This window comes from Python bivittatus, unplaced genomic scaffold (assembly GCF_059951505.1).
Source record: "Python bivittatus isolate LINGU-HERP-01145 unplaced genomic scaffold, Pbiv_v1 ctg000580_np1212, whole genome shotgun sequence".
NCBI lineage: Eukaryota > Metazoa > Chordata > Lepidosauria > Squamata > Pythonidae > Python > Python bivittatus.
The window spans coordinates 16373161-16385588 of record NW_028277087.1 but is presented as its reverse complement, the minus strand read 5'-3'; the positions used below and the strand labels follow the sequence as shown (position 1 = coordinate 16385588).

At 40.3% G+C, this 12428-nt stretch overlaps 1 protein-coding gene across 1 annotated transcript in view; it reads right to left on the bottom strand.

Annotated features, from left to right (window-relative positions):
• Positions 1-12428, bottom strand: part of NID2 (nidogen 2) — a 56589-nt gene that overhangs the window by 33324 nt on the left and 10837 nt on the right. The window contains exons 3-5 of the mRNA XM_007435320.3: positions 11251-11477; positions 5056-5759; positions 773-922 (exon numbers count right to left, since the gene is read on the bottom strand). Of these exons, the coding sequence (XP_007435382.2) occupies positions 773-922; positions 5056-5759; positions 11251-11477 (1081 nt within the window). The remainder of the gene's footprint in view (positions 1-772; positions 923-5055; positions 5760-11250; positions 11478-12428) is intronic.

The following is a 12428-nucleotide window of genomic DNA, read 5'->3' as shown; positions in this document are numbered from 1 at the left end:
AATTCTGGGACTGGAGTCCCAATGCATCTTGGGCATCTCTTGTTGGAGAAGGCTATTCTCATGAATATTGCAGGGAAGAAAATTTCATCACCCCGGAGGGAAAGATAAATAAGGCTCAACCAAAATTCCCCTTGTGATTTCTGGGGGAAAAAAATGGCTTCCATTTTGCTACCTTTTTCTAAGGTGCTTGAGAAATTCTTTACACAATTTCTTCTGGTGGTATTTTTGAGCTGACTTCATTGTTAAAAGAGGCAAAGGGAGCTACTGCTAGTATTGTGGCTTTCTATTACATGTCTCTCCATCACTGTCTTTCCCCACCCTCCCAATCTGCATAGAACAAGTACAAGGAGTTCCCTCCAGATGTTCTCCTTTGGGACTGAACTGAAGCATGGAAAGGCAGGGAGATCACTTCAGGGATGATTGTACAACGAAAGACAGGACATTCACACATCTCTTGGCTACGGCTTAACTATGAAAGTGCAAGAACACCACTCTCCAGTTATGAGACCATCACCAAAACCTCCTCTCCCATGTAAGAAATTTAAAAAGCATGGTACTTCTGCACAACACTGTACCTAACCGTTAAAACAAGCTGAAAATCACTTCTTCAGGCTCTGTGTGTCAGAGAAAATGCTTTAATTTTTCTTCCTACATGGCAGAATTATTCATGCGGGGGTTGCACACATCTGCCCAAGGAGACACAGAGCCGATGAGGAGACTTTTCAGACCCCTGACACATCTCAGTGGCATCTAGAAATGTGAATTGACGTACCTTCTGGCAAGCAGTGTCTGCCATTGCCATAGAACTTGGACTGGCAGTGACAGCAGAAACCGGTGCTATAATCTGTGCAGAACGCATTTGGGGAGCATTGGCTATGGTAATCCTCACACGTTTCCACATTGGCAATGCTGTATGTGAACACTAAAGGGAAAAATATATTGTTACAAGGGAACTAGACCCATCTTCTCTGATCTGGTGCCACCAAATGGTTTGGAAGAAGGACTCCCAGATTTCCCAGCCAGCCTTCTTACGTTGCACAAGGAAGTTCTTCTACATCACCCTGGCCTACCACACAACAGTCAATATTTGTCTTGCAGTTTGGGTGAGCAACGTTCCCAGTGGCCACACTTACATGAACAAGGCCAAAAATTTTTGTGGGTTTTTTCCCCCCTTTGGGGAGTTTTCCTTAGATTTTTAAAATACATTTAAAACTTGTTTGATTGATTCTGAGGAATAGAGGTGCTTCTGGACCAATCATGGTGACAGGCTTCCATGACTTTTATGTAGATTAAAACTATACAATGTTCTGTAGTTATGTATTGTTATTAAGTTTTATACGGTCTAGTTTATTTACTCTTTTTGTTCTTAAATAACCATTTGGTATCCAATAGTAAATTGAATAAATTACAATTCATTAAATCCTATTACACCTTAGAGGTTTGTAATACGTTGATTTTATAATTTTGTATATTTTCAATAATTGATATTCCTTTATTTTTATTCTACACTTAGTTTTCTGATGTAAATAAATATAAATAATAATAATAATAATAATAATAATAATAATAATAAGAAGAAGAAGAAGAAGAAGAAGAAGAAGAAGAAGAAGAAGAAGAAGAAGAAGAAGAAGAAGAAGAAGAAGAAGAAGAAGAAGTTGTTGTTATCTAAGACCAACAGTTTCTAACATGAGCTTTTGGCATTCTGAGTTGAAATTAAAGGAGAGATTGCAAATCTTTGCCAAAAATCTTGCAAGATTTCAAATGGGAACACCAAACTCCTGTGAGATTGGGAATCTCATGAAATTTCAGCTATGTGGAAAAAAATCTACCAGGCGGCTTCAGTCCTTGAATCTCATTGTATCTCTCACTCCTGGCCTAATCCCAAAAGGCTCTTATACTTTGAACAGGAATTGGGACATATGACAATGAGTAGAAGACAATTGAGTGTATTCAAAAGCGAAGCCAAAACATTATGAGCTTACACCTTCTAATCTGCTCCTCTTTTAGGCAACTCAGGGTATACATTTCACCTAGAAAGCCTCCATCAAGCCTCCATCAAGACAGTGTCCTGTTATAGTTTATCCAGAATGAGAAGTTCATCTCTTCCTGGCACAGATTTTTTTTTCCTTCTTCCTTTTAAAAGGAAACCCTGAAGTATTCTGAAATGTTTTGGTATTAAAATAAATGTTTGAACCTAATAAAAAATAACTATTAGAGTAATGAACAATTGATGATACTCTCCAGATGTGCTGGACTTTACTTCCTCTATCCCAAATCAGCTTAGGAATGGTGGAAAATATAGCCCAGTGCTTCCCATCAATGAGATGGGAAAACTAGTATAGGGTAGTTCATCTAATCTATTTTATTTATTTTTATTTATTTATATATCAAATTTGTCACCACCCATCTCGTTGAACGACTCTGGGAGGTTTACAAAACATGCTTAAACTGTGTGCCCATCATTCATATTTCAGTTTGTACAAAACGAAGTCATAGGTGTTGCTAACTGGAACACACATTAGGAAACATACCTTGCCCATGTTTAAAGAGCTGGCAGCTGGACCATTTCTGAGCGCTATGTAAAGTATTATTCATTTCTACAAATCTCATCCTTACTTGAGACCTGGGCATTTGAAGGAGCACCTTCTCCCATAGAAGCCTGTCAAACCATAGCTTTTGTCTTCATCTGAAGCCCTCTTTAAGGGTCCTGCCATTACATGAAATTAAGCACTTCTCAGTTGTTACATCTCTTATATGAAGCTGGACTACGTCTAACTTTGATAAGCTTTTGCAGCCAAGCAAATCTTTTTCTGTTGAATTTTTTTCATTTTTCATTTCAAGCACTTTCAAGCCACAAAGCAGTTTTTCCACTGCTATTATCGGCTCTGCAGTCCTTCACTGTTTTTTTTTTCCTCACTTTAAAATAAATTTTATTTATGTTTCCCTACAAAACATAACACAGCCTTCAAAGCTTTGCATTTGAACCTTACATTATAAACATATGAAGAAAAACATTTTAATCATTTATTTATTGATCAATTTATATGTGGCCTCAATCACTGGGTGATTCGATGTGGCTTATACCACACAGTTAAAAACATCAGAAAAGTAACAGCTAATAACAAGCAGCCAAGTCCAGAAGAGTATATGTATACATCGGTAGGAGAACAACTCAAACACCCATCCTACCAAAAACTGTCATTTGGGAGCAGGTTCCTGAAGTCTAGCCCATGGCCTGACAAAAGTGAAGAGATCTTTATGGAAACCTAAGAGGATCAGGGTCATACAGATCATAGGGAGTGCACCATTCCATAGAATAGGCATGGCTGCCAAGAAAGAACATCTCCTAGGTACCCAAAAGTGGCAAGGCTTGACAGCTGGGACCTGAAGCATGCCAACTTTTCCAGATGTTACCAGTCAGGCAGAAGCAACAGGAAAAAGATGATCTCATAGGTAACCAGGGCTCAAACAATGAAGGGCTTTATAGGGGACACCAACACTTTGAATTGTACCTGGAAGCCCACTGGTAGCCAATGCAGCTCATAGAGCAGTGGTACCCATAACCACCTGTGCATTCTGAACCAATAACTTCTAAGTGGTCTTCAAGGATAGCATTATAATAATCTAAACAGGAAGTTTAGCATGATGAGCATTATAATAATCTAAACAGGAAGTAATTAGGGGATGACTAACTGTGAGAACAACCTCCCAATCCAGGAAAGGACATAATTAGCACACAAAATGGATTTGTGCAAACAACTGACATTTACTCATTGAGCAGGAGCCAAGAGTCCCACAAATTACATACCAATTCTACCTGGGGCAGTGCTACCCTATCAAGAATTAAAGACAGTAAATCATTGTGAAAAGCAGGTCCTTGAAACCAAAGCCATTTGATCTTGCCAGGGTTATGCTTGAACCTACTCCCACCCCATCTAGACCCTTACAGCCTCCAAGCACCAGGACAGGACCTTCACAACATCACTTGTTTAGCCTGAGGTTGAGATGTAAAGTTGGATATCATCTTCTACCAATGACATCTGATGCCATGCTGGCAGATGGCCTTGCCCAGTGGCCTCATGTAGATGTTGAACAGATTAACAGATCATTACATATCAAAAGCATGTGGCCCAGGACTGTTGCTAATGGTGACCTAGAGGAAGTGTCTAAGCTGTGTTGAACCATGCACAGATTTATTTTCTCCATGCCCCAGGGTCACATTGGACCTGAGAATGACCTCCTTGGGGAGAATATTTGCTAAACAGAAATCTGCATTATTTGTAAATAATCCAACAGCAAAGAGTGTGGCCTGCTAAATGTCTGGCATTCCCAATACTCAGATTCAGCAGGCGTAAAAAAACGGAGGCTTGCTGAGTTTTTTTATAAGCCATCATTTGAACACCCACATATCTCCAGTCCATCATCTGGAGCACAAAGCCTAGACTAGAAGGTGACAAGGGAGTTAACTTCAGTGTGTTGGTGAACTGACTGCATATAGACAATGATATTAGAGCATTATGACTGAAATATAGCTTCTTGTGCCATGGAAATTACTAGTATCGAGTATTTCCCAACTGCTGAGTATCCTGTTTCATGATGTAAAAGGTATCATCACCCAAGCTCCACCTCTATCCCTAAATGGACAATTTTCAACAGTCAACATGCTAAATATCCACAACCTGGCTTGTTGTATGTCCCTGTGGGCTGCTGCTCTTGCCAGCTATGAGGGCTTCCTAGAAGTTTGCATATTTGTTCATTTGTTTATCTGCTTGGGCTCCTAGATCATTTCAATCATGACTGATTTAAGTAGCTTATATTCCTAATTTACAGAAACAGGGTTAAAACCATAACCATAGTAAAAACAATAATTCTCTCACAACATACTGTGCCAAAGAACAACAGTCAAAGATACTTAAGCCCCGAGACTTGTAGGGAGTTTAAAGGTGATAGCCCCCACTTTGAAATGGTAATTCATGCAGTTCTAGTAGTAGAGTTTCAAACATGATTTAGAGATGAGAAGTTCAGAATATGAGGACTAGGTTATTGTGAACTTACCATCTGGGTTGAAACTAATATCCTCATTTATACCAATTACCCGTCTCCTGGGGCTGAAGGGAGGGATGTGATCTGGGAAGCTTTCAAGGATAACTTCACCCTCTGGGTAGACAGGAAAGGGTTCTGTTTCTAAAGGGGAGCCTCTCTTTTCTTCTTGAGACAGTAGGGTATCTTCATTGCCAGGGTGTCTCAGCAAGGTGGCAGTGACTGCCTCAATTGGGCTCTCATAAACTGTAGGGAAGGGTGGAGTCCTTTCTTCAGAAGATGGTGCAGATGGTGCTTCCTCTACTGGATATAACATAGAATCCAGGACAGAATAAGGTGGGGGATGTCTAGATGCCGGATAATGAAATGCAGATTCCAGTTCTAAATCCTGCTCAGCATCAGAAGGCCTTGGCTTGTTATGATCAAGTTCATCAGGAGGGCTTGGTCCAGTGCTGGCTCCTGTTCCAGGAGTCAGCTTAGTGGGGCTTACAGGCAAGTACTCAAAGTCATCTTCAGTCTCATCATAGAAGGGATCTGCATAATCAAGGTTTAAATCAGGATATTCAACCTCCAAGGCACTGTGACCAACAGAGCTGCTCTCTGGGTTTCTTGGAGAAGGAGAAATCTTCCCGCCCACTGCAGCTGGGATCACATTATCCAACGGGGAGGTGCTGCCAATATGGAAGGCCCATAGGCCTGGGATCCCTGCATTGCTGATCCTACATTAGGACAGAATAAAAGTTAGAGCCAGACATGGTATGAACTAAATATTAAATTTACCAGAAAATAGCACTAGTCTTCCCCATCCATAAGAAAAATGGGAAGACTGTCTTAGATTCCAAAAATACAGTATAGATGGGGGTGGGGTCTATCTAATCTTCCTTTTTTTCACAGACAGAAATGACTGTTTCAAATGCAGGGTCTTCTTCCTATCAGGTAAAAAGGCTAGTTTGTAGATTGCCAATGCACATTGAAATAGAAACAGTACCTGTACACACAAACACACACAAAACACAGAACACATACACATACAAGAAGCTTTTGGTCATTTGAATTCCAACAGTAGGTAAGTAAGATGTATGAGCAAATACCAAAAGGGTGTAAGAGAAGAACTATGGAAGAAGCAAACCATGGATGATCTAGTCCTCCATCTTATTTTCCCCAGGGCCCACCTAAATATCATTGGGAAAATCTGGTTTATTTCTCATTTGGGGGGGCAACTAGCACAAATAAAGCATAGCCTTATACACAAGGTACTATCTAATAAATTATGACACAAGTGGGAAAGGATATTAGGAATAAAGAGGAAGATTGAGCCAACCTAAAAATCTCTTTATACTTTGGAAGTGAAGTTCTATTATATGGTACAGTCCTGGAATGATAACCATCCAGAGTTATCTGTTTGTTTATTTGTTTGTTTATTTATTACACAAATTTTATAGACTCTCCACTTCCATAAAAATCTCTAGAAGATGGACTTCTGCAGATACCCCTGCTTAGAGAGACCATGATATTCTCTCACATCATTCCCAAGCAGGGAAATTAATTTGTTCAAGAACTTTATTTGATCCCTGTCCTCTTTACTTTCAGAAGGGTAAGACACAGCTCTTTAATTTAGCCCTTAAAATGGTTCTAATGGGGATCTGATTATTGTTTTATTATTGTTAACACTGTTTCTAAATGTGTGCTTTTACATTTGTTTCTGTATTTCCCCTTCTTCTTGTTGATGACCTTGAGCATCCATTTGAGATAGAAGGGAAGATACATATCAATGAGTAGAAACAACTGTAACAATGAAAAGGAGGAGAATGAACACTCCCCATCTATGGGCTCTAGGTCATATTACTAACTGCATAGTAGCTCCAGGCCTCATTAAAGGAGAAATACTGGCATGGGAGGCAACCATCTGATCTGGATTAGCCATACAATTGAACCACCATATAGCACAGATGCAACCAGGTTCCAAATTGTAGGAAGGAATCAACATTAATGTGCAGATTGAGGCTTACTGGAGCATAGAATAGTTGAAGGCATCAAGGATAAGAAAGCAAAATTTTGCAATGGGGATGTGGAGAGAGAAATCATAGCAAGTTTAATAATCAGCAGCCAGATACTACATCATTGTCCAGGGAGAGAAGTTATTTGGGAAGGCAGGGAAGAATCAAGGATTAGAAAATTAGGAAAGAGTCAAGGGAACATCTGATATGGGGCCAAGAGCAGGAGGAAATGTGACTAGAAATGTGACTGCTACTGAAGGAAGAGATGCAGAGAACAAGGGCTTTACTTACCCTTACTTGGGTTAAGCAGCCAACTAGATATAATTAATTGCTAAAATATGGATGGGTGGGATAGGGAGGGACCGACTCTGTATGCATTTGTAGTTGTTCCTTCTGTGCTCATAAAATAACTGGCTAAATATTTAGCTGTGAGTTCCTAGCCTATCTAAACAAATCAAATATCCTTTGTAAAAGTTTATTTAGCAGTCTCTCGTTTTCCATTATTTGTGCAGATGCCTCTCAAATCAGCCAGATCCAAGAGAGAGAACAGCTGGTTTCTGATAGTGAGAAATGTATATGGCAGCTGTTCTTGTACAAGCTTGACTCCTTGCAGTGGTCATGTTTCAGTGAAAAATCTAAATCTTCACCTCCCATTCTCTCCTGAAACCCTTTAGTGCTTAACCCAGGCTGCTATGAAGCTTCAACTGCTGCAAATGTGCACCTCTTAATAAGATATTCCACCGGATTGCCTTGACCCTTTCAGCCTCCTTGAAAAGCAGCTTTTCCCACCCTAAAACTTTCCAGATATCATGGACTACAAAACCTATAATTCCTAGCCATCATGATTAGTGAACATGGAGTTGGAAATGAGACAGAATCCAACATTTCAGAAGGGCACCAGACTAAGAAAAAAGTCTTTTTCTCTTTATCCAATAGACTAACTGTGGAGAGAACCATCACAGACAGGATAGAGGGGGGTTTATTATCCCATTTGCTTTCTGCCCCTCTCTCTCACACACACTTCCTGATAGCCACCATAGGGTTTGTTTTTTTTTAAGTCAGAGAGAGAAGCCTAGAGCAGGACTGTTTTAAAAGTTGCAAGGGGATAAGCAAATATGTGTAGATTTGCTCATTTCCATAATACATTCTGCTTCTTCTAGACACACTGATGACTAGCTCATTTGCCAGTGAAAATTCTTTGGGTACTGGATCTTTCCTCGGTGTCAGTGTTTTTAGTTTATTTATTATAATGGTGTCTCACCTCTGGATGACACCAAGTTATAGAAGATAATGACAATTTACCAGGGAAGTTCCAACCCTGTCTTTCCATACTAGATGAATGGGCAAGAAATAGCAAAGGAGTTTCAAGATATGTAAAAGGTTTGAAGATGGTCATGGATGGTCAGTTGTCAGAGATGCTCTAACACAAGGTTTCCCAACCTTGGCAATTTCCAGGTGTGTGGACTTCAAATCCCAAAATTTCACAGTCAGCATGGCCATGGATGAGAATTGTGGAAGTCCACACACATCTGGAAGTTGCCACAATTGGGAAATACTGCTCTAGCAGATTTTACACCAAGCAGGGATTTGGAATAGATGACCTCTGTAAAGCCTCTAATTCTATCATTCCATGATAAAAAGAACCAAGATGCCAGACTACGTGAGCTTTAGATCTGATCCAGTAAAATTCTTCTCATGATCTTTAGTTCATAAATCTTTTCCAACCAATTTCCTTGCTGAAGATCCCTTCCATAAAAGCAAGACATACTATTTGTGCCAACTTTACTTTTACTTTGGCGCTGAATCAAGACATTCCTGTTTGCCCAGGGATTGTAAATATTAAGCTCAATCTAAACAGATCTTGACTGGTTGATTGGTTGCTGTTTGCTAGTTGCATAGTTTTTATGTCTTATATTATCTTCATCACTGCTATTAACCCGTATTTGCTTTTTTATAATTTTATGAAGCCCTGGGATCTCTTATGGATGATGAGGACACAGCCTATAAACATGTAGAGTAAATAAAAACAGAGGAATGAAACCAAGGATTCTAGGATGCATAATTGGGGATTAATAATGGAACAGTTGATGTTAGGTGTTGAGCAAAGTTGGACTTATGTTCACTCTCCATGAATCAAAAATGCACTCAAACTTTCCAATGGTTGCACACTGCAGATGCCAGAGTCTTACTTATGGACAAGTTTACTTTCATATACGCTTACCCACTACCACTGAACTAGTGTAGTGATTAAGGCACTGGACTGGCACCAGAGACCCAAATTTTAGCCCACTCAGTCATGGAAGCTCACTGGATGACTTTGGGCCAGTCACACTCTCACACCTCAATCTACTCACAGGTTTTAGGGGAAAATAGGGAGTAGGGAGTGCTATGCACGCCGCCGTGATTTCCTGAACAAAAGGCACGCTATAAATCTAACAAACAAGCAAGTAAACAAAACAAAACAAATTTAAGATGGCACAGACTTTTGCTGGAGGGTATCATTTCAAATTGCAGGTCTAAATGCTTCCCAGCTAAAAAATACTAACATTGGGAAAAGAAAAGGAACGTATCAGAGAAAATGCTAATTTGTTCTAATAGCTGTGAGAGGTACTTCTCACGCTGATAGGAATGAGAGTTAACAAAACAGTAAACAGAGGCAAATTGCCCTCCTTCACAAAACAGTCTAGCTTCAGGAAAAACGGGGAAAAATGGACAAGAATTGTTCTGCCCTAAATTACTTATATATAGGAGTTTCCTCTGAAAATAGGGCACTTCTGGGAATTCTTGTGCTTAGTCTTCCTTCTAATACAGTGTTCCTCAACCTTGGCCACTTTAAGATAGGTGGTCTTCAACTCCCAGATTTCCCCAGCCAGCCATGCTGGCTGGGGAATTCTGGGAGTTGAAGTCCACCCATCTTAAAGTTGCTGAGGTTGAGGAACCCTGAGTTAGAGGATCCTGGTGGCCCTATTGATTTTAAGCCTGTATTCAGAGGGCTTCTGCCTTGAAGCAAAAGCAAAAATATTAGTTTAGCCATGTGCACTCACAATGGCAGAGTAGCTTTTTCATTTTTTACACATATCCAAATTAAATACATTAATAAGGGCAATAAATAGCTGGCTGGGGAATTCTGGGAGTTGAAGTCCACCTATCTTAAAGTGGCCAAGGTTGAGGAACATTTCTAATAAATGCCATTCATCCGAGCTCTTAGATTCTTGCTTCTTGGACTAACTCTTCCAGTCCACACTACAAGAAGTCTGACCCTAACCACAGCAAAAAATCTTTGACAGGAGGAGAACATATGTCACTTCATACAGTTCACTCTCTCAGAATGCACATTATTAGGATTACATGTTGTCATAAAGCAGTTGCTTTTAAGGAAAAGGTATTTCTCCTTCATAAGCACCATTTACTGTATGTGCATCACTAGAAAATTATGACAGCAGCCCTGTTCTGCATTTGGACAAGGGTCCACCCATAAGCTGGGCTGAAATAGAGGCTTGGTGGGGAGCAACCTCACCCATTTCCTTCTAGCAAAGAGATGCTTTGAGATTGGCCACCCCACCAGGGCAGCCATTTTGTAAGCAGGCAAGCCTCCTCAGGCTATCCATTTTGGGAGAGTTCCCACGAACGTTCCAATGTGTCCACCACTGTGGTGTCTATGGGGAGGGCATCAAAAAAGGCAAGATAGCCATTGTAACAGTGCAACTGAAGCCTCACCTTCTTACATGGGCGTACAATATCAACTCGTGAATAAAAGGGGCTGGGCTCTGATCACACTGCTGTGGCTGCCATCTTGATTTGACACACACACACACACGCAACGCCCTGTAGACACCACTGGTCCACCAGTTCACAAAGATTGAAAAAAAGTGAATAAAAGGAAGCCAAGTGCAGCTGGAGGACCTTCACCCAGGCTGCCCGTTAACCACTTCAGTACATCCCTAACTGGCAAACTATAGGGAGCCATAAGAAGCACATGTTAAGCCCAGGCAGGTGGGAAAGTATGAAAAAGAGACTGACTTTCTCCTGATTCCTTAGATATACGGGAGGGAGGGAAAGAAAAACACAGGCAGACTTGCAAGATTCTGTTGCTACAGCACCTCTCAATCAAGTTCTAATCTTCCTGTGGAGCCCTACTCTGGTCTACCTTGTAGGGCTGACACAAACAAAACACAAATGGAAGCATTATCCAGGCCGCACAGCAGCTACTTACTGATAGAGGTTTTTGACAGATTGTTCGCTGCTGGTGATGCTGAGGTAAGGTCCTTCCCGCCGCTGGTACTCCCCTCTGCTGAAGCCAACTCGGGCTGGGAGCTCCAAGTGGACATTATAGGATTCCTTGGGACGTGTTCCAAAGAACTGGAGCCCATCTTCAGGATAAAGGAAAAGGGCGTAGGCGTCTGCATCGCTGTAGGCTAAGACAGCCTGGAAGGTGTTACGCTGCAAAGCAAATCAGCACAGAAAGAAAAGGAGGGGATCAAGTTCTGACATCCCTAAGGCAGAACCCCTGGATGAGAGTTAAACCTGGGTTAGTCCAAGAGGACAACATCATAAAGGAAGGGAGATGTAGTTTTGTGGTTGCAAACAAACATGGAATTCAGTTCTCCCTTTTCCCATCAACCCACCACTTTATGACCTTACTCCTAGAGTCACATCCAGACTCGCATCTGCAATATAAGGGAAATGACACTGCCTCCTTTCACAGGGCCGTTGTAAAGATTTATGCGGAGGAAAGTTCATAAAGTTCTTTGAACACATGTTCTTCAAAACATTTTAGTAACTCTGCTCTCTGCCCCCGTTTTAGTTCATAAATTAGACCATGCCCTCCTTTTTATCTGCAATTCTGTATTATCGTTTTTTTTTCCTTTCCTTTTGTTTGGCCCTGGGAAAGGTTAATATGAGGTACTGAAGTCCCTCCTGCAATTATCAATTAGTTCAATTCTCAGGGTTTGCATAACTCATTATATTTATTTATTTATTTATTTATTTATTTATTTATTTATTAATTATTGAATTTATATGCCACCCATCTCCCCCAGAAGGTGACTCTCAGTGGCTTACAATTAAAAACCAAGACAATAAAAACAATAAAAATATAAATACCCCCCGATTAAAACACAAATAACAAATATATAAAAGCAATATAGCATTAAATTATGTCCTCTAGATGCAGCGTGACTATAGCTCCTAGAGTTTCCAGCTAGCATACGATACACCAGATTAAGAGAGGCTACTATAAATACTGAAAATATTGAAAATAAATACAATCATTTATTTTTAAAACTCCACTTAAGAAATGAGATACCTGTAATTAATCATGGAGGAGATTTCCCTTCCACTTCTTTTTTCCCAGAGCTCAACTCCTTATAAAACTGCCTTGCATCATTTATC